The sequence below is a fragment of the Kryptolebias marmoratus genome, linkage group LG21, assembly GCF_001649575.2.
Source record: "Kryptolebias marmoratus isolate JLee-2015 linkage group LG21, ASM164957v2, whole genome shotgun sequence".
Classification (NCBI taxonomy): Eukaryota; Metazoa; Chordata; class Actinopteri; order Cyprinodontiformes; family Rivulidae; genus Kryptolebias; species Kryptolebias marmoratus.
Window position 1 is genome coordinate 13,358,351 of NC_051450.1, and position 23,333 is coordinate 13,381,683.

At 40.4% G+C, this 23,333-nt stretch overlaps 3 protein-coding genes across 3 annotated transcripts; 1 reads left to right on the forward strand and 2 right to left on the reverse strand.

Moving 5' to 3' along the window:
• Positions 1-7,761: 7,761 nt before the first annotated feature.
• Positions 7,762-15,859, reverse strand: sox32 (SRY-box transcription factor 32). Its single transcript, XM_017406808.3, has 3 exons — positions 15,769-15,859; positions 9,123-9,598; positions 7,762-8,984 (listed from the first exon to the last, which is right to left on the reverse strand). Exons 2-3 carry the CDS (start codon positions 9,457-9,459, stop codon positions 8,332-8,334), a joined length of 990 nt encoding a protein of 329 aa, XP_017262297.1. The 5' UTR covers positions 9,460-9,598; positions 15,769-15,859; the 3' UTR covers positions 7,762-8,331.
• A 32-nt stretch (positions 15,860-15,891) lies between these two features.
• On the reverse strand, positions 15,892-18,962 carry mrpl15 (mitochondrial ribosomal protein L15). Its single transcript, XM_017406809.3, has 5 exons — positions 18,773-18,962; positions 18,505-18,662; positions 17,980-18,145; positions 16,433-16,556; positions 15,892-16,340 (listed from the first exon to the last, which is right to left on the reverse strand). Exons 1-5 carry the CDS (start codon positions 18,875-18,877, stop codon positions 16,003-16,005), a joined length of 891 nt encoding a protein of 296 aa, XP_017262298.1. The 5' UTR covers positions 18,878-18,962; the 3' UTR covers positions 15,892-16,002.
• A 1,426-nt stretch (positions 18,963-20,388) lies between these two features.
• Positions 20,389-23,211, forward strand: lypla1 (lysophospholipase 1). Its single transcript, XM_017406286.3, has 9 exons — positions 20,389-20,705; positions 20,863-20,894; positions 20,992-21,057; positions 21,185-21,232; positions 21,314-21,384; positions 21,474-21,547; positions 22,062-22,163; positions 22,460-22,636; positions 22,726-23,211. Exons 1-9 carry the CDS (start codon positions 20,637-20,639, stop codon positions 22,783-22,785), a joined length of 699 nt encoding a protein of 232 aa, XP_017261775.1. The 5' UTR covers positions 20,389-20,636; the 3' UTR covers positions 22,786-23,211.
• The last annotated feature ends 122 nt before the right edge of the window (positions 23,212-23,333 follow it).

Here is a 23,333-nt window from a genome sequence, read left to right on the forward strand (position 1 = left end):
GGAGGGTCTCCCTGGCTGCCACTAAGCAGTAAATAAATATGAGCCTATTGTATTCCTGTAGCCTCACTGTCCTTGCTCTCCCATGCTGAGTAAACGCTGCTGTACAATGGGAGGCCGGACTGCCGTGTCATTTCCAAGCCTCCTGCTTCGCTCCTGTGGGTCCTCTTCCTGGGAAAGCTGCAGCAGAGGGGGGGAGGAAGCATTGAAGGGAGGGGGTCTGACATTAGATTATTACAGCACGTCCTGATGCAGAGATAAGGTTGATGTGAGAGCACTTTTCACTTTTCTTCAAAGCATCACACATGAGGACACCTGCTGTAATCAGACGACTGGATGTGATCTTTTTTATGATGATAGAAGTAAAAGGAGAGAAATTGAATGCATTTCTTTGAGCAGTGCAACTGCATAAAGCTTTGACAAAAGGCTTTTAGGTTCCTAAAAGTGTCGGCTATGAGAAAGTGGGTTTTTGATTAGTCTTAACTGGTGTCAAAATGTATTAAAACCCATGAAAATACAAATATGTCATTTTAGTTTGTTTTATTAAGTTATGATAGATAAAGAAAAAGATGTCACAAGATGAACAAGCAGCCTTTATGAAAGATGAAAGGTGAGGTGAAACAAAACAGAAAATCTGAGTGCACTTCAGAGTAGCAGTAGTTTAACAAAATTAAAGGTTTTTCAAGATATAAATGCAAAAAAAGAAAAAAATCATAAAATCCCAAACAAACAAACAATGAAACAAGAAAAACTGTGTTAGGTTACAGAGCATTCCACAAATACCTCAGGTGACCACAGTAAAAACAATAAAAAACATTTCTGTAAGAATGACAAGATCTGAAAACAAAATGTGTTTTTATATATAAAATAAGACATTTTGTTTTTGGTTTATTGTCTTGCTTCTTCAGTTTGCAGGAATTAGTTGTGATTTGCACTTCAAAGTAACTTCAGGATTCAGACTTTTTTCTTTTTTGATTTGTCCTGAGTATCAAGAATATTTTTTTATCCTGCAAAACAAAAGAAAGTGCAGGTTTTTTGTTTATTTATTTATTTTATTTTATTAAATTCACAACAAAAGTCATTTGAAGGTGTGAAACACCCAAAAAACTGGTTAAACTGAAATCCTATTTTTAGCTTGAGCTTCCTAATTATAGGTTGTTTAAAGGTAAATGAAATCAATCAGTAAACCACTGAATACACCTACAGATTCAGTATTTAAACTGGTTTTCATTTTAATCTTTCATGATTTTTTGTTTTACATATAATCATGAGCCTGCTTGTCTGTAGCTGCCAATCTTGCTGCTTTTCAGAAGAGGTTTTAATGGAAAACCAGAACGTTGAAGTGCGCTTTACTAGAAAAACAACCATTTTTTTTTTCCAGCTGTGGACATTTGTGACCACCTCAGGCTGCCTGGTGGCGCTTCCTCTGCAGTTCCTCCACAGGAAGTGGACTAAGCAGGCAGCATGGACACATAAGAGTTCCTTCCATGGAGGCAGGCCTTGAGTGAGGCAGCATCGCCCCCATGGGACGGCCTTATTCAGGCCTCCCGCCTGCCCCGGTCCCATGGGGCCAGGCGTGACGCTGCCATCACCAGGCACAGGCGGCTGCTCCGGGCCCTTATTCAGCGATGACATACACGAAGTGGTTTTCCAGATCAGTTTTCCTGCCCCTCGAGCCAAGTGCGGGGCAAACAGCACAGGAAGAATAACACACGTTGCAGCCCCGCTCAGGGAATTTGCCCTTTACAAACACTTCACAAATATATTCTTTTTTTAAAAAAGGTAAAAGCCACGCTGTTGTCCCTCTGAATGCATTGAGGGAAGTGAGGCAATGTCCTGATTGAAGGATCAGCCTTCCTTAGATTCAACAACAACCTGCCAGTCAAAGCAAATACTGGTTAGAGCCTGAGCCCCAAATCAAGATCACTTTTTCTGATATGCTGGGCTTGTCTTGTGTTTCACTTATCTTTAATTAAACTACTTCTGGGTGGCAGATCTTAGTTAATGTTGAATGTAAAAAGAAGAACCATGTTTTGTTTAGAAAAAAAGGTTAATTTTTATGTTCCCGTTTGCTTCCAATCCTGCAGGGCGTCCTGTAACCCTTTGTGGAGGTTGTAGTAGTGAAAGAAAACAAAAGTGTTTTGTCACCTTAAAGGTAAATTCATGTCCTTCTAGCTACAGTGCTTTTACAGTGGTAGCTTAGCACACAATGTGTTGCTTTCAGGCGCTATCAGCAAGCTTCATGCACACAGTCGTCCACCTGCTGAGGGGCCCGTCGACCTGTCAGGATTTTACCTGTGAAATTGATCAGCAGGTGATAAAGATCACATCACATCACAGCAACACATGCATACAGGTGCCCACAGGCAAGGTAATAGGAGGCTAATTTTTGCATAATGAAAATAAACTCCTGGCTATTTGCATACAAACACAAAGAAACATACATGTAAAATGAGATTTCCCATCAGTTACAATACAAGAAAACGTTGACTTCAATTTGGTTTTGGTCCCTTCAGGGCCAACAGCCAACAGGTTGGACCTCCGGTGGATTTGTTCGAAGTGGTCATTGTTTTATGTGCCGTTTGGTGTTTGAATACATATCATGAGCCAATACAAAATTAAATGATTGGATCGCAGCTGACTGTTTTGAGATGGGATTCCTGCTAAAGTTTCCCACCTTCTCATAGGACTGCAAAGCTTGGGATGTTGGTGTATCACAGAAAATCCTAGTAAAATACTTTGAAGTTTGTGGTTGTAACGTGACAACATGTGGAAAAGTTTAAAATTCCATGTGAATACTCAAGGCTCTGTAAATAGTAATTGCAAGATTTGCAGTTCAGTCCCATGGACTCAATCATGCACAGACATTTGTTTTTAAAATAACCATATTTATATCTAAGGAAATGGATACGATACAAGAATTAATGCCTCGTTCGAAGAACCATACACTTGCAAGAATTATCCATCCAAACTCCATATGATGCTGAAAGTTCAGCCAAGTCAGAAAAGATACAGAGCGAACACCCTGATGTGTCCCACATGTATATATAAACATCTTAATTATTCACCACAGCTCTCTTGTTTGATCCTAGAGAAGACAAAAAGTGTCTGTTTAATAATCAAAACATCTTTGTTTTCTAATGATGGCAACTGATATAAAGGTATATGCAAAAAATATTTTTTTCCTAATGGTAACTTAATGATAACTAATCCTCTGTTTGTTAACAATCATTAGTTTCTCTGATAGAGTATTGTATCTGCACAGCAGGTCACAGGGCCACACCCAGCAGCTCTGTTCTTCCCAGCAGGTCTGTTGGACCCCGTTACTGTAATCATCTGTCTGACCGTCACCCACTTGGAGCTGGAAACAGAACTGAGATCATAATAAGATGTTTTCAGACACTTATGGTACGCCAGAATGAGACCTCTGCCTACTTGGGTTACATTTCTGTGGCGGAAAATAATCACATCAGTCTACACAAGGTTCTGTACAAACAGGAAAACATGTTTTTGCGATGTTTAATTTATTTGTTAAAAGAATATTTAGATTCCATTTGCATTTAAAAAAAAAGAAAATCCAGCAGTTATAAAACTCACAGCTGGGTTTTGGTACATAAAAAGGTACAACTTAATCAGTATCAAAATGACAATTGTCCCATGAGGTAATGAGACCTGGAAGGATTTTGTCAAGACACAAACAGCTTTCTGCATTTCTGAACGTGTCCACCAGTTAAAAAGAGTGAAGGCTGCTGGTTAAAGAGGTGACCAACAAATCAGGGCTCGCAAAGAATGAGATGCAAAGTTCCTCGGCAGAGGTGGCGGTTCTTAACTTAAGAAGATTGTTCTAACACATGCAGTTTCAGGTGACAGACCTGTCCACCACCTGCGCCTATCTCCTAATGAGACCCTATTTGTTAGCTGATAACAAATGGGATCCCCTGAAGTGCATGCGTGCATCCCACTCACAAAAAGGAAAGATTGTGGTAATCTTTAGTTTCTGTAAAAATAAAAAAGGCACCGTATTTTACCGGCATATAAGATAAATTAAAGCTTTTATTTACTTGCTGGAGTTTTAGACTAAGATTGTCTTATGCTGATAAAAGTTGTAGCCATCTTGGTCAAACTTTACTTGATCTCTTTGTGCTTGCAGTATGTTTTGTGAATTACTCTCAGCTACTACCACACCAAATTTTAGCTCAATATTTTGTAAAATTCACTGTAGTATAGCCATTTTAAAGTTAGCTAAGGTAAATTAGCTATAGCAGCCATCTTGAATCAGTTGTAGATGTACATCCAATGGTGACTTTGTGAGGGTTTCATTAAAATCTATTCAGTGATTCATGAGAAATTTGACAGCAGGTGATAAAGATCTGCTACAAAGTAGAACTAAACTCACCTTATATTATATACAAATACACATGAATGTGTAGGTATGTGTATATTTGTAGATTAGGCACTTGGCTTCATTGTGTGCAATGAAAGGTTATAAACTAATCCCAGGTTATCTGACAATGTTTTAAATCTGGGATTAACCTCCACCTCCATGATGGTTCTAATTTATTATTCCGTTTTAATTGAATCTATTTTATCTATGCTAAAATTCATTCAGCCAACTGTGGTCCACACAAATGAAACATCTCGGTGTTATCTGGGGTAAAGAATTTGTCGAGGATGAAAACCTGCGAGACAAAAAGGTGAAAAGCTGATGAACGCTCCACGCAGGACTGGCCTGATGAGGTTTTGGTAATCTGATAGGCCCAATTAGTGCCTGATTAGACATAATGAAGTGATCAAACAGAAGCATTTCATTCCCCCCCAGAAAGTATCTTTTGTTTGTATTTTCAGCTCATTGGATCACTTAAAGGTTTATCTTCTGGATGGTTTGCCGCAACCGCAGAGAGTAATACTGTAGTGAAACCCTCAATTTGCTTCATAATTTCTGCAGGATAAGAAACTGTGGAGTATCTCACTTCACGGCTCTTCCTGTTTGAGTCCCCCCACCCTGCTCCATGCAGAGCAGGCGTCCCCGCTGGATAATACTCGGATGGGCATGATCTGCCGACAGCAGTCTCAACTTTCCCCAAAATGCACTCAGGACAGGAAACTATTGATGACCTTCGTGTAGAAGACCAGAGGAAACTAAAAATGGCTCACAAAATCTCAAGAATGTCCTGAGTCAGTCAGCCCAAGTCCACTTTTAGGTTTAATATAAACTGGAGATATTTCTGAATCAATAATGCACCTACAGAGACGGCATATTTACATATTTAATCTCGAACACGGAAAGTATTTTATGGGAGAGGAATGTTTCCTCTGACACACAGCGTGCTTGACATTCCTCACCAGTGATAAGCTCAAACATGCTTCTGTCAGCTTCCAGCGCGATTTTGGACTTATTTATTCAGGACGATGTAAATGTTAAAAAAAAGGGACATTTTTGATTTTTGCTGCACTTATACAATGTAGTTTAGTTTTCTGATTTAAATAAAATCTATGTTCAAGTTACCGTTAAACACATCTCATGCCTTAAAGAAAGACTTTGCTTTTAAAATTGCAAAACTGCAACAAAGATGCGTCCAGTTTCCATTTCTGCCGCTTTTAATCGCTGATGACGTTTACACCTGATTTCACAGGGCTGTTTTTTCCTTCAGGAAGTTCCTGAAACTCGTTATTAACAGTTGCTAAGGGGCTGACTTTCATGGAAAACAAGAAACAGCTTTGACTTGAAGTTAACATAAGAGGAAGTTGATGGCCTGGGAGCAGATTTTATTGTCGTTCTGCAGCGAGTCGTCTGCATCGCCGTGCTCTGCTGCAGTTCCCATTGCAATTTGTTTTGTAGCACTATCATGGGAGTTGAACTGACGTCAGATTTCTTCCGCTCATTCAGGTGGTTGTAGACTGCCGCAGGTCTTCATTTTCCTAATCAGCTCCTCTGCTCTCATCCTTCCCGTAGCCTCTGCGCTCTTCCACTTCCTCCAAACATTTTAAGATCTGATTTTACTGACTCATAACGCTTCCCCGAACAGACACATTTCCTGTCTGTCTGCCTTAATGTTTCAAGCTGTCAACTATTGCTACCTACCTACAAAAAAAATGAACATTTTGGCTTAAGTGTTGAACAATGGAAGTCAGTGGAGCTGCTTTGTCCATCTTTATTCATGTCAACGGACAGACATTTTCACCTTTAATCGATTTCTAAGCTATGGTTTTTTGGTGAGAGGAACTGAGTGAGATTTTTAAAAACTCAACTTATGGGACATCAGTGTTTGACAAGCAAAGTCTGTGGGGAAATAATGACGTCAAAGACTGTTTTCTAAGTGCTCACAACTGCTTAGTGAGCAAGTCTCACAACGACAATGGAGCAGCTTTTTTAAAAAAGTTGGCTTTATTGCTGTTAAAGATTGCTTGTATGCTTAAAATGTTATTTAAGGGAGGAAAAAAGCAAATGATTGCATAAAAAAGTAACAGTTATTTTTAGAAAGTGACTAGCCATGCTCTAAATATTTGTAGATTTTGTTCATTTTGATGCTCTCGCCTTCTAAAAGCCTGGCGTGAGCGTTTCCTGGACAGGATTTCTCATAAAAATGACCCTGCATCGTTAGGATTTGGGGGTAAAAAGCACAGTTATAAGTGGTATATAATTGTTTTCAAAATGCTAATGTTGTATGATCTCATCCCATTTTATTTGATATCTATATCAAGTTAAAGATTTACAATAAGTAAAAGCAGGAACTACACTATTAGCTAATATGAAATGCAAGACATTTAGAATGGTTGAAATTAAAGCAACATCTGATCAAAAGTGAAATATATATATAACATTACAAATAAGCTGCAGTAATGACACCTCTAATAATAAACTACAATCATAAAATGGGATGTCTGACTTGTAGAATCCAGAAAATGTGCAGTTCTCCATTTCCGTCCCAAATTTCTTTTAGTCTTTTTATTTATGCTTGCAGATCCTTTTTTTCCCCACTTCACACATGCAGCGTCTCGGTCATTAATCAACCTGTGTGGTCATCTGAGGAAAACGCTGTAAAACACACAAAGATAAAAGATTTTCCCCCGTCTTTTTACACATGGGCGGGACAACCATCTATGCGGCGTTCGATAACGTTCGAGAAACTTTGTGCAATTTTTACATCCATCCAGGTCAGAGTGCAACCTCGAGCCTCTGACACAGAAAACATGGGACCGGGAAGTAAACATTCTCCTAAACGGGTAAACATTTGGCAGCCAAAGTCGAATGAGTTTGGAGATATGTCGATTTTGGGGCATATTTTTGGAGCCTTTGTGAGATGTTTTAAAATGAAGCAGGAAGTTGGGAAGTTTATGCTTTTGGCGCCCACCCTGCTTCCCTCGCTCAGCCAAGAGAGAGACGTGGACGGAGATTACACAGGGTGTCAACAGTTCGGCAAAGGCTGGGCCGCTCCAACATTGTGTGGTGATATTTATAATAAACTACAGGCATTTGAAATTTAATATGACAGAATTTGAATTTGATGCTCTTAGAGGAACATTTGAAGTTTCTCCAGGCTTCATAATAACCTATTTACTGGTTTAAATATTCCAATAATGTTTACCTTAACGATAGATTTAACTAACACTTTATGAGTAATTTCTGCTTGTTCAACTAACATTTAATGTGAATTCATGGCACATTTAGAAAAATGTTGAAACAGTTTCTCAAAGTCAAACATCAGAAATATGAAGCTGAAACATCAATAAAAATACTGAGAAAACCTATATTAAACATTAAAAAACACAGTTTGAAGACATTATAGATGTTTATTGAAAGACATTATTTGTCAACAATCATTTAGGGCATAATTTATGTGATTACATTTGTATTTTTAATGATTAAATCTGCAAACACAGCGGCTCGCAGAGCACATAACATGTTCTTTTGTCCGTGTACAGGCTGACCTTTTTATCAGGAAAGTTTCCACTTATTAATTTGTAGTAAAATAATGTGTAAAATGTTGCATTCAGTTAAAAAAATAGACAAAATTTTAAATAATCACAAGGAATGCTAACTTTGTTATGAAAACAACAAAAATAAAGTCTAAAGTTAAAACATGTTGAACTGAGAAATGTGAGATTTGATGTTTCTGTAACTTCATTTTTTGTCTTTTTTTTTGGTTTATTGATTAATTATAACACTTGATTCAAAATATGATTCTAATGTCACATTATTTAGAGCATTAAAAGTTGAATTACATTTATTTATTGATACTTTATTACAACACTGGATGGTAACACATTTTCAGCAGTCTTTCTTCAGTGAAATCCACTGACATAATTTAAATAAATACATCAACGTGAGCCGCTTTATGACACCGAGTGTCCTCCTCTGTGGCTGCTCTGCTGATGGAAGCTGCTGAGGTCTGCTGCCTCAGGCCTGTAAGGGTTTGGACCCAGGTACTGTTCAAACTCGCTGCGGTCCAGATCGTACAGCATGTCCAGCTGAACCTGCTCGAGGTAAAAGTCCAGTGAGGGCCCTGCTGGACTTGGCTGGAGCCCATAGACCCTGGACTCCCCCTGATCCATGACCGGACCTGCAGAAGTGGAGAACCCATTCTGCACGTGTCCAAACTGGGAGCCAAAGTACGCCTGAGGTTCTGCTTGGTGGGCAGCGGGGTTTGAATACATGCCCGGGTTGTTCGGGAAAGCATCTGCTGCAGCTGAGTGTGGGAAACCCGAGTGGTTTCTGGAGCTGCTGTGAAGCGAGAAAGGATGGGAGTTCTGGAGGGTCTGCTGCTGGTTCTGGAGCAGGCAGGTGAGGTTGCAGGGAATACCAAAGCCTGAGCTGCAGAGGGGAAGGATTTCTGCAGGCGGAGGCTTCGAGCTCTTCTTCATCTGCTTCCTCCTGCGAGGCCTGTACTTGTAGTTGGGGTAATCGATGGTGTGCTGGACCCTCAGACGCTCAGCCTCCTGCATGTAGGGACGCTTCTCAGCCAAGGACATGGCCTTCCATGTTTTTCCTGAAGAAATACATCAAATATGAGTAAAAACCACTAAAAAGGATACATCTAAAGCTCCCACATACTGAATTATCACAAGTCCTAACATGAGACAAATAAATAAATGAATTTAAGGATCTTTTTAAATGAAAGTTTTACCGAGTATTTTGCTGAGATCCGTGTTCTCCAGCTCTGGGTTGAGCTGCGCCAGCCGCCTGCGCTCCTCTTTGGTCCAGATGATGAAGGCGTTCAGGGGCCTCCTGACCCTCTGCGGCGCAGGGCCACACTTGGCCTCGGGGCTGGCGCAGCTGGAGTCCGAGTTGACGGACAGCGGGCTGGAAGGGCTCGAGCTCGGGGAGCGCGCCTCGTTCGTTCGCTCTCCGTCCGCGGGGCACGCGTCCTCGCCTTCCGCCCGGCTCACGCAAAGCTGGAAGCGCGCGGGGTCCCGGCTGAAGCGCATGGTTGCCCGCGGGGATGAGTCGCAGGCCGCTGTCATCACGTCGGTGCAGGGAGATATATGGCCGCTCCGCCAATGGGATGATGGGAGGAGCGGATCTTAGGTGTGAAAACCAGGTGTTTCCTCAGACTCAGATTTACCCCTCAACCTCAAAGCTGTAGATGGAAGTCTTCAACAGCTTTAGAAAAGCGGACAAAAGTATTATATCACCCAAAATTAATTTTAAAAGATTACATGGTGCACCATGTTTTTACCCATGTCTGTATCTTTCTGTTAGCAAAATATCTCATGAACCACTGGATGGATTACAATGAAACTCTCATCAAATAATCATTGCATGTATTGCCACTAAATGATTAACTTTGGAGTCAACCTGGTTCAAGATGGCTGCCCCAGCCAACTGACCTTTAAATAAACATAAAAACGAGTCTAACTCAGTCAGTTTTACAGATATTCAGCTAAAACGTGTTGTGGTTGTAGCTGAGACTAATCCCCAATAAAAAGTGTGAGCGCCAACATATTCCATTAAATCTTTGGTGAATTTTTTGCCATCAAGTATTTGGAGTCGACTCTGTCTGTCTGTTAACAACTTATCTCATGAACCACTGAACGAATTTTAATGAAACTTTCAGGATATAGTCATTAAATGCATATATACAACTGAATAAATCTTAAAGCTAATTAAATTTAGGATGACCGCAACAGCTAATCAAACTAAAAACACAAACAAACATGGCTATAAATCAGTCCGTTTTACAGACGCTGAGCTAAAATTTGGCGTGGTAGTAGCTGAGAGTCACTCAAGAAGCATAACCTACTGTGACATGTCGTAATATGGCGGGAGGTTGTGCGTAATATTATTTTAAAGGTTTGACCCAAAGGTTCACAAGTCGGTCATTTCTTATTATGAGAAAAATAAAACCCTGGAATGAAAGGCGGCGGGGGATATGCATTAATTCAAGGCATTTCAGGTCTTTCTTTTCTTTTTTTTATCTTATAGTCACAAAAACAAGTTCAATAAAGTTGTGACGCCAAATGCGTAAAATGGGCAAAGTTCAGTTGATTTTCCGCTGAAAAAAAACCGTAGAGTAGCATTTATATTTAGTTTAAAGCTTTTAATTTGGACTTTAATTGAAGGCAATCTTTACGAGTTTTTTCCTCCATGATTCACTCATTTAAAGGTCATTTAGGGGTGAAAAAATACACCCTTACGTTTTGCAAAAACACTTGAATCAATAAAGCCTGAAGGCGCAAAGGGAGCTGATGGGTTAAAAACCCATCAAAGTTTGCAGCACGTAGGGCTGGTTACTAATTACATCGTTCTCTCAGCTCTTATCGGCCATCCACTGTCTTTATCAAAGTACAAGTTACCGAACTAAAAAAAGAAACATGATCAAGGCGTGTTTTTTACACGATTACCACCACAAATATTTGCACCACACCGAGAAAAACCCGCCCCGATAGGCCTGGTGTACAAAGGAAGGTGATGAGCTTAGGACAGCAAAACAATTAAAAAAATAACTTTGTCAAAATGATCTTGTTTAGGAGGAAAGATGAAGGAAAAAATGAAGCAACGGGGTCTAAACCAAGAGTTTAGGAAGTTCAGGCTCACAGCAGGGGGGCTGCCGTTTCAATTTTATCTAAAAAGGTGTTTGTTTCCACACATTGCTCGTTTTATTTAAAGTTAAAAGCCCTTAAAATAAAATATGAAGTATGCAAATGCATCTTTCACTGATTTTTTTTTTATTTATGAGCAGACCTACTGACTGACTCAAAAAGGAGCAAAAAAAATACAAACAACTAAAGTATATTCTGCGCATGCGCAGAAGAGGCTTCTTTAAACCGCAAATACAACAATCAGCTCAAAGCAAAGAGAAGCCAGAGCAGGGGGATTTTAATAGTTTTTTGTAGAGTGTGCACGTGGCAGAATTCACAAAACACCACTTAAATAGGTGACCTAAAATGTGTTGTCTGAATATTTTGGGGAAAAAAGCTGCTTAAATACAAGGAAGTTCATTTAAATATCCTTTAACCAATGTTTAAATGTGTTTTTCCACTCAGTTTTGTGTATTGGTTCTGACTGCAAAGCTGTCATTAGGTTTAAAAAGGGAGACAACAAAGAAAGCATCAGTGAAATGACAGAAATTTAAGGCTGTATTTAAAGGTACTCATTGCAAATTAGACAAGAAGTCCGGACAAAAAGACAAAAGAAATATTATAAAGTAAAAAACACAATCTGAACATGTTTTTTCTTGTATATGTGTGTCCTTAAATTAAACATATGTACGCAAAATTAGTGAACAGCTCCCAACTTCCATTTGTTTGTTTGCCAACAGAAACAACAATGAAGAACCGTTTGGGAACCAGCAGTCTGACAATTTTGTTGTGTGTTTTTGGTTAGATTTGTGGAATAAAATATGCAGATAAAACAACAGGTTAGGCTGAAACAGTAAACTTGCCTGTTTTCAGTGGATTCAGCCACGTTTTGTTTACACTGAGTGCAAACCCACATTTCAGAATTGCACATCAGTTGATCTGGAAAAGTACAGGAGAAAACGCTTTCAGGCCGCACCGTTTGATTTAATGTGCTTCGCAATGAATTTTAAAGGAGAATTATGAATCTCTTTGTTAGCAGGATATTCACTGGACATGCGTGTTTTTTGTTTCACAACTTATCAGAGCTGGAGCTTGAATCCACATCCACAGTGCCAAACCACACTCTGCTGCAGCAAGGAGCGCTAATGGATTTAATCAATTAGCCTGAAGGCCTCAGTGTGAATACAATAACGTTGGTTTGGCCTCACCCTCTGTGTGAATTAAGTGGGCTATAATATTAAACAAAAGGTCACGTGAGTGTTTGTGACTGGAGGTGGGAAAAGACTGCTTGAATCTGAATTCTGAACAGCTTCTTTAATCTTGTTATTCAACTTTTTTCCCTTTTTTTGCCCTTTAATTTACCTAATTGTTGGTGTGAAATGTCCTCTGCTCCGTAATGAATCCTAATCTGTGAGGTGACAGCGAGGTATATCAGTGCATTGTCTCATAACCAAACAAGCAGAATGCTCCGGCTCAATGGGCACTGTGGTTTTCTGAATAGGGATTGTTCTCCGTGGCCTTCTGATCACAATGTGCCATTGTATTGGACAGAACTCATATATGGGACGCTCCTCTCCTTCCTCACTTCGGATCAGAGATGAGCAGCCCGGCTCAGGTAGAGGTGTGCAGTCAGGACCTGAAGAGGAAGACTGAGGAGAGCAGGATTTAAAGGAGGACCTCAGCACCTCTGGACTGGGGTTTAATTCACTGGCATGCATTTATGGATGTGCTCTTGATAAGGATGCCACAACAGGAGCTGAAACCTTCAATTTCTTCTTGCATTACGGATTCTGAGCTGATGTTTAATGTTGACTCTGCTGAGGCTTTTTTTTGTCACAGAAGCAGATGTGAGAAAACTACAAAAATGCAAACTAAAACTCTGATAAGGAAGCACCAGCCCACTGACTTTCCTTACAGAGGCTCCATAAACGGCTGTATTGTTCCATAAAGGTGTGAAGAGGATAAAGCACTGTTGTCTCAGGTGACCGGGATCTCTTACAGCTGTACCGCTCTGTGCTGCATTGTATGGACCCAGCAGGTTCAGACGCAATTCTGCGCCACGGGCCAGCCTCCACCTCCACCTCTGCTCCTCGCTCACGCAGGAGCAGATTCAACGCCGGCTCTACCTGAGCGTGAGCCTCCACACTCCCTGCGTAAACGTCGCCCGGCCCGACCCGGGCCCACGTCAGGCCCGCTGAGAGGATTACATGCCCCCTGGTGTAGACAGGTTTAATGTAGCCTCATTAACTGAACACAATGCTGCCCCCCCACCCCCCCGAGCAATGATAACAGGCCAGATTTCAAGCACTGTTCAGAGTTAAACCAGCAGTTCAGACTTTTTATTTGAAAGGCTATGAACAAGTAATATCTTACCTGTTGTAGATGTCTCTTTGAATGACATCAGCTTGGAGAAAAAGAGTTTAATGCTCACCAGATCGATGAGCTGACTGTCATTTCATAGCACTCTATGCAAAAGCTATTTTATAAACCTTTTATAAGCATTTGTTTTTTAATACATAGAATTCTCAGGTTATATGCAAACAGCAGCAGCAGCTTATCCCTTATCATGTTTCTGTTGAAATAACTGTGTAACACAAAATTGATGGTGGTTTAAAGGTTTATAAAATAGTGTCTGCATGAATCACTGTGACATTTTTGAGACTGGAGTTGTTTTAAGACCACTTTGGTCACTTTGGCCCCTCTTGAATGAGCCCTTAGCTCATCAGTCCAGTCTGAACTGAACTCTGAGGTTGTTTAAAGAGCCATCTAGGTTAGACGTTGCTTCTCAAACTTTCCACAGAACCGGACTTTAAAAGGTATGAATTATTCCTTCAAGCAGGTGGGGAAATGGTCAGCTTTGTGACTGTATTCTCCACTTTTAGCCTCCTACTGCCACTGATACACAAATATGTTCAAACCTGCAACTTCAGTTTAAAAATGAGCAACTACTGCATTTTCTTTGGTTATTTAATTGTAAGTTTGAATATTTTTGTTTGAAAACAAGCCGAGCTGCCTAAAAATGTGTTCTCTGACCCTTTAAACCCTCTTCAAACTTAGTTAGAAATGACAGATTTAAGCAAAAAAAAAAAAAGCCTGGGATCAAATTTAATCATTCAATCCAGAAGATAAGTGATTAAATCACACACACACACAAAAAAAAAATGGTCAGTTTAAAAGGATATGGGACAAAGCAAAATAAAAAGAGTAAAAGTAATTATTAGTTTTTGCTCTGGATCAATAAAAAAAAACTGTTTCAGTTATTTGGTACCAATTTGTAAGTTTTTGCAAAGATGAGCTCTGAATTCTTATTTCTCTTCGCATCCAGCCTTGAATCATCGCCTTTGCTCTTCTACTGTAATCAGTTCAAAGCTCTACTCAAGCTTTTAAAGCAGCCCTATTCTTTGTAAATTAGGAATTGTATTCCGCGCTGATAAGACCCTTATCTGTGCTGATCCGAGGAGATCTTCTTGAGTGTTTTATTGTCCACGCGGCCGAGCCGTGTGTGTCAGGTCGTTGGTGACGTTTGCTGTGTCCTCAGGTGAGTCAGAGAGCCCCGAGTTTGATCTCTGATCTCTGTCCTCTGCGGACAGAAGGGAAAAGGAGGACCACACTTGGCTGCACTTAGTTGTAATTATTAACCAAAACTTCCCCGAGACGTCAGTGTTTGTCCTAAACGGCTCGTTTGAGGCAACAATCTGCCCCACTGCAGCAAAGTTTGGCCGTTTCATTAAAAAGTGCAAACTGGTGACTCGAATATTAGATTATTTGAAGCACAAACCGCGGGCTATCTAACCAGCCAAAGAAAATGAACAGATTCCTTTTCTCTCTCTCTTTTTTTTTCTTTAAAATGCAGCCCCACATTAAAAAAAGGATTGATGTTTGTGCCTCGTTCACTCCTTCTCTCTCTGCTGCTCGTCTGAGACCTGATACAAATTCAAAAGGATCTGCTGCTTTGAAGATAAGCGCTGCAGTTCTGCCATAAACAATGATTGTGCTGTTTCTTTCCTGTGGCGTGATTTATTTAAAGTATTATGCTGTAAGGATTTGGGCTGGTTTTTCCTGGCGGGGCCGGCTGTCTGTGTGTGTGTGTGTGGATGTATCCTTGACTTGTGAAGCTTATTGGACACTTTAGATTCAGGAAAACACTCAAAAGCAAAGTCATCAAAGTGAAACCTTTGACATATAAAGTGGAATTTATAATATTGACCCTATTATAGTATATAAACAGCAAAATCTGACGTGAGCTCGGTTTCTTACAGTTATTTCTTACGCATGTAACAGAAACAATGCTTCAGGTCGTATGTTTCCTTTGATAAAGTGGTTTTTAAACCAGCAGAAATTCTGCGGCAGTGCCTTTTTTGACATGATCTGGGTAAAACCTCAAGCTATTTATATCAAATGTGACATTATTACTTTAAAAACTAACACAAAAGATCAATTATCCAGCTGTAATTTATCAGACCCCACACCAAGTTAAAACCCTGCTAATTTCATGAATCTTCATCCGTCTGTAAAGCATAACTGGGCAAAATGATATGAATATGAATGTGTGTGACTGTGTGTGTGTGTGTGTGTGTATGTGGGGGGTATGAATCTTTTGAACGTCCACACCAGGATACAGCTGCCGATGACTAATTTCAAACTCCCCTTCTAGGGCCGAGGCGAACCATGTCACAAGTAACACACATCACCAGGCATCTGTTTCCTGTTTTCATTCTTTGAGTTATCTTATTTTCCTCATTTCCCCCTCACCTGTTGCAGTTCCATGTTCCTTCCATCAAGCAGCACGGGTCGCTTGTGCTCAGACACGAGACTGTACCATGCCGCTTGCTCTGAATCACTAATGAGGGGGAAGAAAATGGCGTCTAAATGAAGTGGCTTTCAAAATTAAGTTTAATCATAATACCCACAGTGCTGTTATAGCATATAAAATAACAATTAACCACACAAAGGTTAAACCCACAAGCCCAACTTCTCTCCTAATACCTAAGAACTGTAATATTTCAACAGTTTCTCATCAGTCGGTTTCAGAATCTTCTTCTCTGCCATGTTAACAACCCAGCCTGGAGAGAGGCCAAAGAAGATCTGTCGGACATCCTTCCTCATGGCCAGCATGTGATACAATTCATCCTTTGAAATATCTGGCAAGGCATAGCCGTACTTCTGTGCCAGGGCGCGCCTGGCCTGCTGGATTTCTTCCGGATCAGCTAGGTAACCTCGGTTTTCAGCACTCACGTAGTACGGAACCATGTTCTCCGCGGGCAGCATTCGCCTCGGGATCGGCTGGCCCCTCATGAAGAAGCAGACGGGTTTTATGAGGATCCCTGTGGAAATGAGAGCAGACTCTCAAACCTTTCTTCCAAAAAAAAGCATAACCTGAGACTGCATAGTTCTACAGGAATCCTTCCACAGTTACCAAGACTTATGGGATCGTAGAAGCTGGTCGTGATGACGCCTCCGTTCCGTTCGATGGCAGCGATGGCTCCTTCAGACGCTCTCTGAACCTCAATATTGATTTTTGCTGCAAAGATGTCAGCTCCCTGAAAGCGAATAAAGCACAGGTTTCTGTAAAGAATGAGTTAAAACAGGGGTCAAGAAGCAGCATTTTTAGCTGTTAAAAACACCATCATGTGCTGCCACCTGCTGGTGGGAATTCATCCAGAAACTAGAAGACATGAACACAAACTTCTCTCATGTTTTTAGGGTTTATCTGTTGATTTTCCTGACAGTGATGCACACAAACAAAGAAACTCACATTTAGCTTCAAAATAAATATGGCTCAATAAATATGGCTCATTTTGTTCTCCATATTTACTTATGGTAATTTAACTGAAACTTACTAAAAAAATGATGTAAGACACCACCAGCTTGATTTCGTACTTGGAAACATGAGTAAGATTCTTAAAATCCCAAATATAGTCTTTGTTTTTTATTTTTATTTCATGGACAAATATATGTTTAGCTTTTCTAATTAACAACAGAGAGGTAAAGAGGCAACAGAGACATCTTACAGACAAGAAAACAATCCATCCCACCTGGTTTGGTGAGACTTCTCAAGATAACTTAGCCAACAGAAACAAGCTACACACATACACACACACATATATATATATATATAAAAAAGTTCAGCCTTTAGTTGTTTTAAACCAGACCACCAGCAATATCAGTCTTCACTGGAGACAAAACAGGTCCATAAGGGTTGTCTTAAAAACACATTTATTAATACGATACATTTCAAGAGTTGCATTCACCACATTCTTCTAGTCAGGAGAAACAGCAACAATAATAACCTTCAACTTCAAGAAGTCAGTCCAAAATGGTTTCACAAACACACACTCCAATATTCCAATTCTGGACATTTCTCACTTTAAATATAAACTCTCTTCATACTGTCAGATTTTGTTCAAGTGGTGTGTTCCAACTGTACTGTATGATCTACTACCTTTCTGCCTCTCCTCTCTGTTCTCACAAGTCTCCTGACTTCTTCTTCGTTTTTCTTCTTTCGGCTGCTCCCTTCTGCACGGGTCGCCACAGCAAGCAAACTCACATCAAACACCTGGCGACTGTTTTTACGCCGGATGCCTTTCCTGGGCTCAAACCCGCAGCCTCAGGATTACGAGGTTGTGGCACTGACCACCCATCTACCGTGGATCCCATAAATCTCCTGACTCACAGATTATAAAGAAATAAGCTCCACTAATTCAGCTCTACTTCACTAATTCAGTCTTTTAGCTTTGCTTAAATGCGTCAGTGTCATTACAATTCACTCACTCTGCAAATGAAACTTCACATTTTCTACACCGATTAAAAAAACAAAAGCCCACAGCTCATATATATGTGATGCTGATGTGTGAATGGTTTGAAAAATAAAAAAAAGTAGAGACAGTTGTGAATTTCCCCCCCCACTTGATCAGAGAAATGTGTTTCCACCCCTCACAGACTACTGAGCTCACTAGGGCTCACCTCATCAACAAGCTGGACTCCATAGTCCCTTTTCAGAGGCTGGATCGTCACTCCTCTGGCGTTGACGAGCTGGGTCAGGTCTATGGGCTGGGTCGGGTCGACTCGGCCCAGATCGATCAGGTACTGAAGCCGTTTCAGAGTCAGAGGCTGGTACTGTGGACGCCGACTGGGAAGGAAGAAGAAAATAAAAGCAGGTGAAAACGACATCAACGCTGTTTCTTTTTTTTTTACCTGTTCTCTCACTGAGCTGTTTAAATACAACAATATAGAACTTTAACTCTAATATTACTCGACTAGACAAACTGTTCTTAGTTCTGCTGCTCTGTAAGCTGAATTGACAGATGTAGCTGACTAAATGGACTTTTAGGTGTTATAGCTCATTTGCAAAAGTATCATCATGATGGCAACTTTTAAACTCTGTTTAAAAGTTATGTTTGTTTAGTTTGTGGCAACAACACTGTCTCTCCTCTCCCTAACATCTGCAGGTTAGTCTGTCAGATGAAGAAGACTGTGAGGAGCGCTAACCTGTGTCCTTCATTGAACCCGTATTTTGGAATGACCAAATAAAAGGGAGTCTGCCCCCCCTCGAAGCCCAGCCGGGGTCTGGTCCCCCTCTGCCGCTCCCCTTTGTGGCCTCGGCCGCTCCTGTTGCCGCCGTGCTGTCCTCTGCCCCTCCGTTTGTCCTGCAACACCCACACAGTGTTTATGTCCATGTCACGAACTAGTCAACTAGCAGTGTTAGCATGAGTTGCTAATGTAGCCCCCCCAGTAAGCGAGGCGAGCTCAAACTTACCGCCTTCTTGGATCCTGGTTCCGGACGCAGGTTCGCCAAAGTGATCCTCGGCAGAGTTTTCAACACATCCAAGGCTTTACCGCCGGAGTTTTTAGTGACAGACATGTTTCTGCAGCTCACATGTCAAAGTTAGCAAAACCAAGGACATACAGGTCACGTGGGCTGATGGCAGCGGAAGTGCTTGTAACGCTACGACCTTTCAAAATAAAGGCACGACGTTCAAACTCAAATAAACTAATTATTAGTGGGAAAAAAAACGCATAAATAAAGATGCATTTCCCATTTTTTCGTATGTAATCATAAAAAAACATTAAATGGCAGTAGCAACGTGTAAATGGAATAACTGCTTAAAAATAAACATACTAAAATATTTATTTTGATTTGGTTTGTCTATAATTTTTTTAATGTTACAAATTGACGGTTATATTATTTGTAAAAAGGGCAGCCAATGTCGCCTGTTTGAATATAGGATTATTTCTGACAGAAGAAAATAGGTTTAATAAAAGTGGATTAATAAATTAAATGATGGTTAACTGTTTTTATTTGGAGATTTGGGTAAATTACAAAGTGAATAAGCTGTTTTTTTTTTTCCAGATGTTTGACCTTTAGGCAATGTACAGTGCAAAATAAAATCCCATAAAAGATATCTTCAAATATTATATAAAACACAGTAGCAACAAATAAAATACAATAATTCTAAAACAAAATAAACACTTCGTCCGTAGATTTATCCCACATCATTGTAAGATTATATTCTATAGAGGAATATACCAATTTAAAATTTTAATTGAAATTTTAACACTTTTAACATTTCTTTGCAACAAGTGATTGGTAGCTTTAAAAGCTGCAAATTTGATGGTGCTGCTTGTTGAGAAAAAAGTAAAAACACATCTTAATTTCATGTCTTAGTCAAATGTTTCTCTCCCCAAATACCCAAAAAACACAACAGCTTTTTAAAAAATGTCCTAAATTCATTGTTTTTGAAACGAGAAGCTAAATTGCTCACTGTCAAACTCAGTTTCAGGCCGCAGAAAACAGCAGTACTTTAATACGACCTTAAGGTGGCGCCAAACCATGTTTAATCCGAGAGTCTTTTATTGAGTAAGAAGATGAGTGTACAAACAAATAAACAAACAAACAGACAGACAGACAAATAAAAAAGTGAAACTTAAGAGTTATAATTTGAAAATTCCTACCTTCATTCTCTGTGGTATTTTGTTGATTTTTAATACAACTAAATTAAAACACAATAAACCAAAATAAATAAATAAAAACAGTCAATAAAACATTTCAGACATTTAATTTAAGACTTATTACCTCCTTAAAACAACCTATTTTTTTACCTTAATAGGTTAATATTTACCAAACTCTTTTTTTTTTTTTTACTTACTCCCTGAAAAACATTTTTCACATCCTAACATATAAGTTTAAATATCTACAGTTTTTAATTAAATAAATTTAGTAGAATACTACCTATATTTAATGCTATTCATTTTAAGCAATGCGGTGTCTTTTACGATTTTTGTTCCGAAAGCAGCTGAAACTGACATTTAACTCAACCAATTAAAAACTTGGATCTGTTAGCGGGCGGTGATGAAAGCCAATCACGTAGCTCGGGAGGCGGGACTACGAAGCTTGTCACTGCAGCTGGCGAGTAGCGTGTTTGCCAGCTTGTGGGACTCGGTGTCGCTATTTTGTTTCCCCGAAAGAAATAGAGTTTCACGAGCGGCAGCGGACGTCTGTGAAGCTTTGGCCGTCAGTCGGACTCCGTCCTCCGGTCGTTATTATCTCGGGAAGCCTCAATTCCAGCGTGATATTGTAGTTAGCTTAGAGGAGCTAACCTGTCCAGCTGCCTCAGCGCTGTATGTGCGGCAACAACATGTCAGCTCCTTTACCTGCCATTGTGCCTGCTGCCCGAAAAGCCACCGCGGCGGTGAGTTATCACCACGTTTCAGGACAATGAGGACATATTTCAAGTTAGCCAAAACACACTGTTGGCACTAAAAAAAGCGAGGCAGTGACGGCCATCAGCTGTCTGACACCTGTCAGTGTTTACCTGCTTGGTAAAATGGATGTTGTGTTTTTTACAGGTCATATTTCTACATGGCCTTGGCGATACGGGGTATGTAAATGCCTCTCGTTTCCTTTGGGGCTCATCATCATTAGTGTCTGTGAATGTTAAAGGTAATTTTGCTGGTCTGTGGTCTCAAATTTGACAGGCATGGCTGGGCAGAGGCGTTTGCAGGCATCAGAATACCACATGTGAAATACATCTGTCCTCATGCGTGAGTTTAAAGTCTTAGCAGTCAGGCTTTAACTATAATCTGCACTGAATCAAGTAAATAGGCCTGAACTTGCAGAGTTTTATTGCAGTTTGGCCACACTGTTATAATGTTATTCTACTGTTTGCAGCCCCACGATGCCTGTTTCTTTAAACATGAGGATGTCCATGCCTTCTTGGTGAGTGTCACAGCTTTAGTCGACTGCCTTGTATCCAGATTATGCACTCAGTGACCCCGAAGCTTATTTTCTACTTTATAGGTTTGATATTTATGGCTTGAGCCCAGATGCGGATGAAGACGAGGCTGGCATCAAGAGAGCGTCGGAGAACAGTGAGTCTTTTAAAAACAGCGGGAGGGTGAAAACTCTGCCCGTGTTTCGTCAAATTCGACTACAGGTGGTGTTCAATTTCCCTCTGCAGTTAAAGCCTTGATAGATCAGGAGGTGAAGAATGGGATACCGTCGCACAGAATTATCCTGGGTGGATTTTCTCAGGTATGTGAGGCATCTTTGCACACGATGCGTTATTTAACAATTGCTTTTTTTTTGTTATTCGCAGTTATCCGATTTACTCAGTGCCCCTAAAATTAAAAGGGAGTGGACTACTCTCTGTTTGTGTTCTTATATTAAAAAGGAAAGCTTATTATTTTACAAAGCACCCTTTAACTTTAATGAGAAGACCATACTACTTACGCTTTAAATCCAATCCAGTTTGCTTTTAAGCGAATATTAGGCAGCCAGGAAGTTAAAGAAACAAGTAAATCAGCTCACAACCTTCTGAATGATTGGTTCAGGTATATTTTACAAGTTATAAACCAGTATGAGAGCTTTAGCTTTAAAACTTCTGCTAAAATCCAGCATTACAGCAACAAGGCTGCATATATTAGAGGCTTTGAAAGACCCCTTGTGTGCAGCCAGTTTCATGCTTGTTGTTTTCGTGGGAAAAACGTGGCGAGGCGGACGAGAGAAGGACTTGTTTGTCGGTTTGTGTTTTTTTTTTTTTTTCCAGGGTGGAGCACTGTCTCTTTACACAGCTTTGACAAGTCAGCAGAAGCTCGCTGGCGTGGTCGCTCTAAGCTGCTGGCTTCCCCTCCGCAAATCCTTCCCTCAGGTAGACAAGAAAAATGACGCAAACAAATATCCACTTTCTGCTCTTTGCATCTGCTTACAGTTTTCTGAGTCATTCGGTGAAAATAAAAGACCGTTAACTCAACCGTTCTCTTAAAAGCTGAACTTCATCTGTTTGTTTGATGAAACTTAAAATGGTGTTAAAACGCCCCTTTAATAACTTTTATTTCTTCTTCAAAACTTTCTTTATTGGAATCACATTGAAGGAATATTCAGCAGGCTTCTTGTAATCTGTTTTAATTGGATCATAAGAACAATCTTAATCTCTTCTGTTCTCAGGCGGCTGCTAACAGCGCTAACAAGGACATGCACGTCCTTCAGTGCCACGGGGACGCCGACCCCCTGGTGCCCTTCGTCTTCGGCACCCAGACAGCAGAGAAGCTGAAAACCCTCACCAACCCCGCAAATATCACCTTCAAGCCGTACCGCGGTCTACCTCACAGTGCCTGTCCGGAGGTCAGCGCGCACACAGACACACTTCCCTGTGTAGCTCCAGTTCGCTTCCCGCTGGGAGTTTCACTCTGCGTCGCTTTGTTCCCCTGCAGGAAATGGTCGATATCAAGCGGTTCGTAGAGAGGCAGCTCCCCGCCATCAGCGACGAATGACCGGAGAGTGTCCGCTCACCTGCTCAGTACTATCAGAGTCCGCTGGCCTCGACTTCGGCGAGGCGAGGCGGTGGCGGACTCACGAATGACTTGACAGTAAACCCACGCTGCTACTTCATAGATTCAGAAAGACTGGAGCCGTTAGCCTGTGAGAGGCATGACCGAAGCAATGCTGCGTCTGACCTGGAGCCACATCCAGCACTACGACTCACTGTAGACGAACTTTAGCTGCTTGACTGCAAAGCCTGTTGCCACCGAGACAAGCCATTTTTGCAGGAATTGTATGTATTATAATATTAGGGCTATACTATTTTTGATTTAATACCTACATTCTCACAATAAATGGCCTGTTACATGTTTTTAGTAGTGTTCAAACAAGTTTATTTATCAGAGAATTAACCGTTTGATTAAAGAATTTAGCTTTCAGCATCCTATTTCTTTCAGAATTTTTGGTTTTGAAATAATTTAGTTTTTATTTATTGCCTATTAAAAAAAGTAGAAAATTAGGGACTATATTTCCTTTAAATCCTTGTAAAAAGCCAGTGCAA

Excerpts from the sequence above, each read along its gene's own strand:
- sox32 (XM_017406808.3), bottom strand. The coding sequence starts at position 9,459 with ATGACAGCGGCCTGCGACTCATCCCCGCGGGCAACCATGCGCTTCAGC. Across the intron at positions 8,985-9,122 it reads GGATCTCAGCAAAATACTCG|GAAAAACATGGAAGGCCATG; the intron begins GTAAAACTTTCA and ends GTATTTCTTCAG.
- lypla1 (XM_017406286.3), top strand. The coding sequence starts at position 20,637 with ATGTGCGGCAACAACATGTCAGCTCCTTTACCTGCCATTGTGCCTGCT. Across the intron at positions 21,233-21,313 it reads AGGATGTCCATGCCTTCTTG|GTTTGATATTTATGGCTTGA; the intron begins GTGAGTGTCACA and ends TCTACTTTATAG. Across the intron at positions 21,385-21,473 it reads CAAGAGAGCGTCGGAGAACA|TTAAAGCCTTGATAGATCAG; the intron begins GTGAGTCTTTTA and ends TTCCCTCTGCAG.
- mrpl15 (XM_017406809.3), bottom strand. The coding sequence starts at position 18,877 with ATGTCTGTCACTAAAAACTCCGGCGGTAAAGCCTTGGATGTGTTGAAA. Across the intron at positions 18,146-18,504 it reads GGGTTCAATGAAGGACACAG|TCGGCGTCCACAGTACCAGC; the intron begins GTTAGCGCTCCT and ends CTTCCTTCCCAG. Across the intron at positions 16,557-17,979 it reads GAGTCCAGCTTGTTGATGAG|GGAGCTGACATCTTTGCAGC; the intron begins GTGAGCCCTAGT and ends ATTCGCTTTCAG.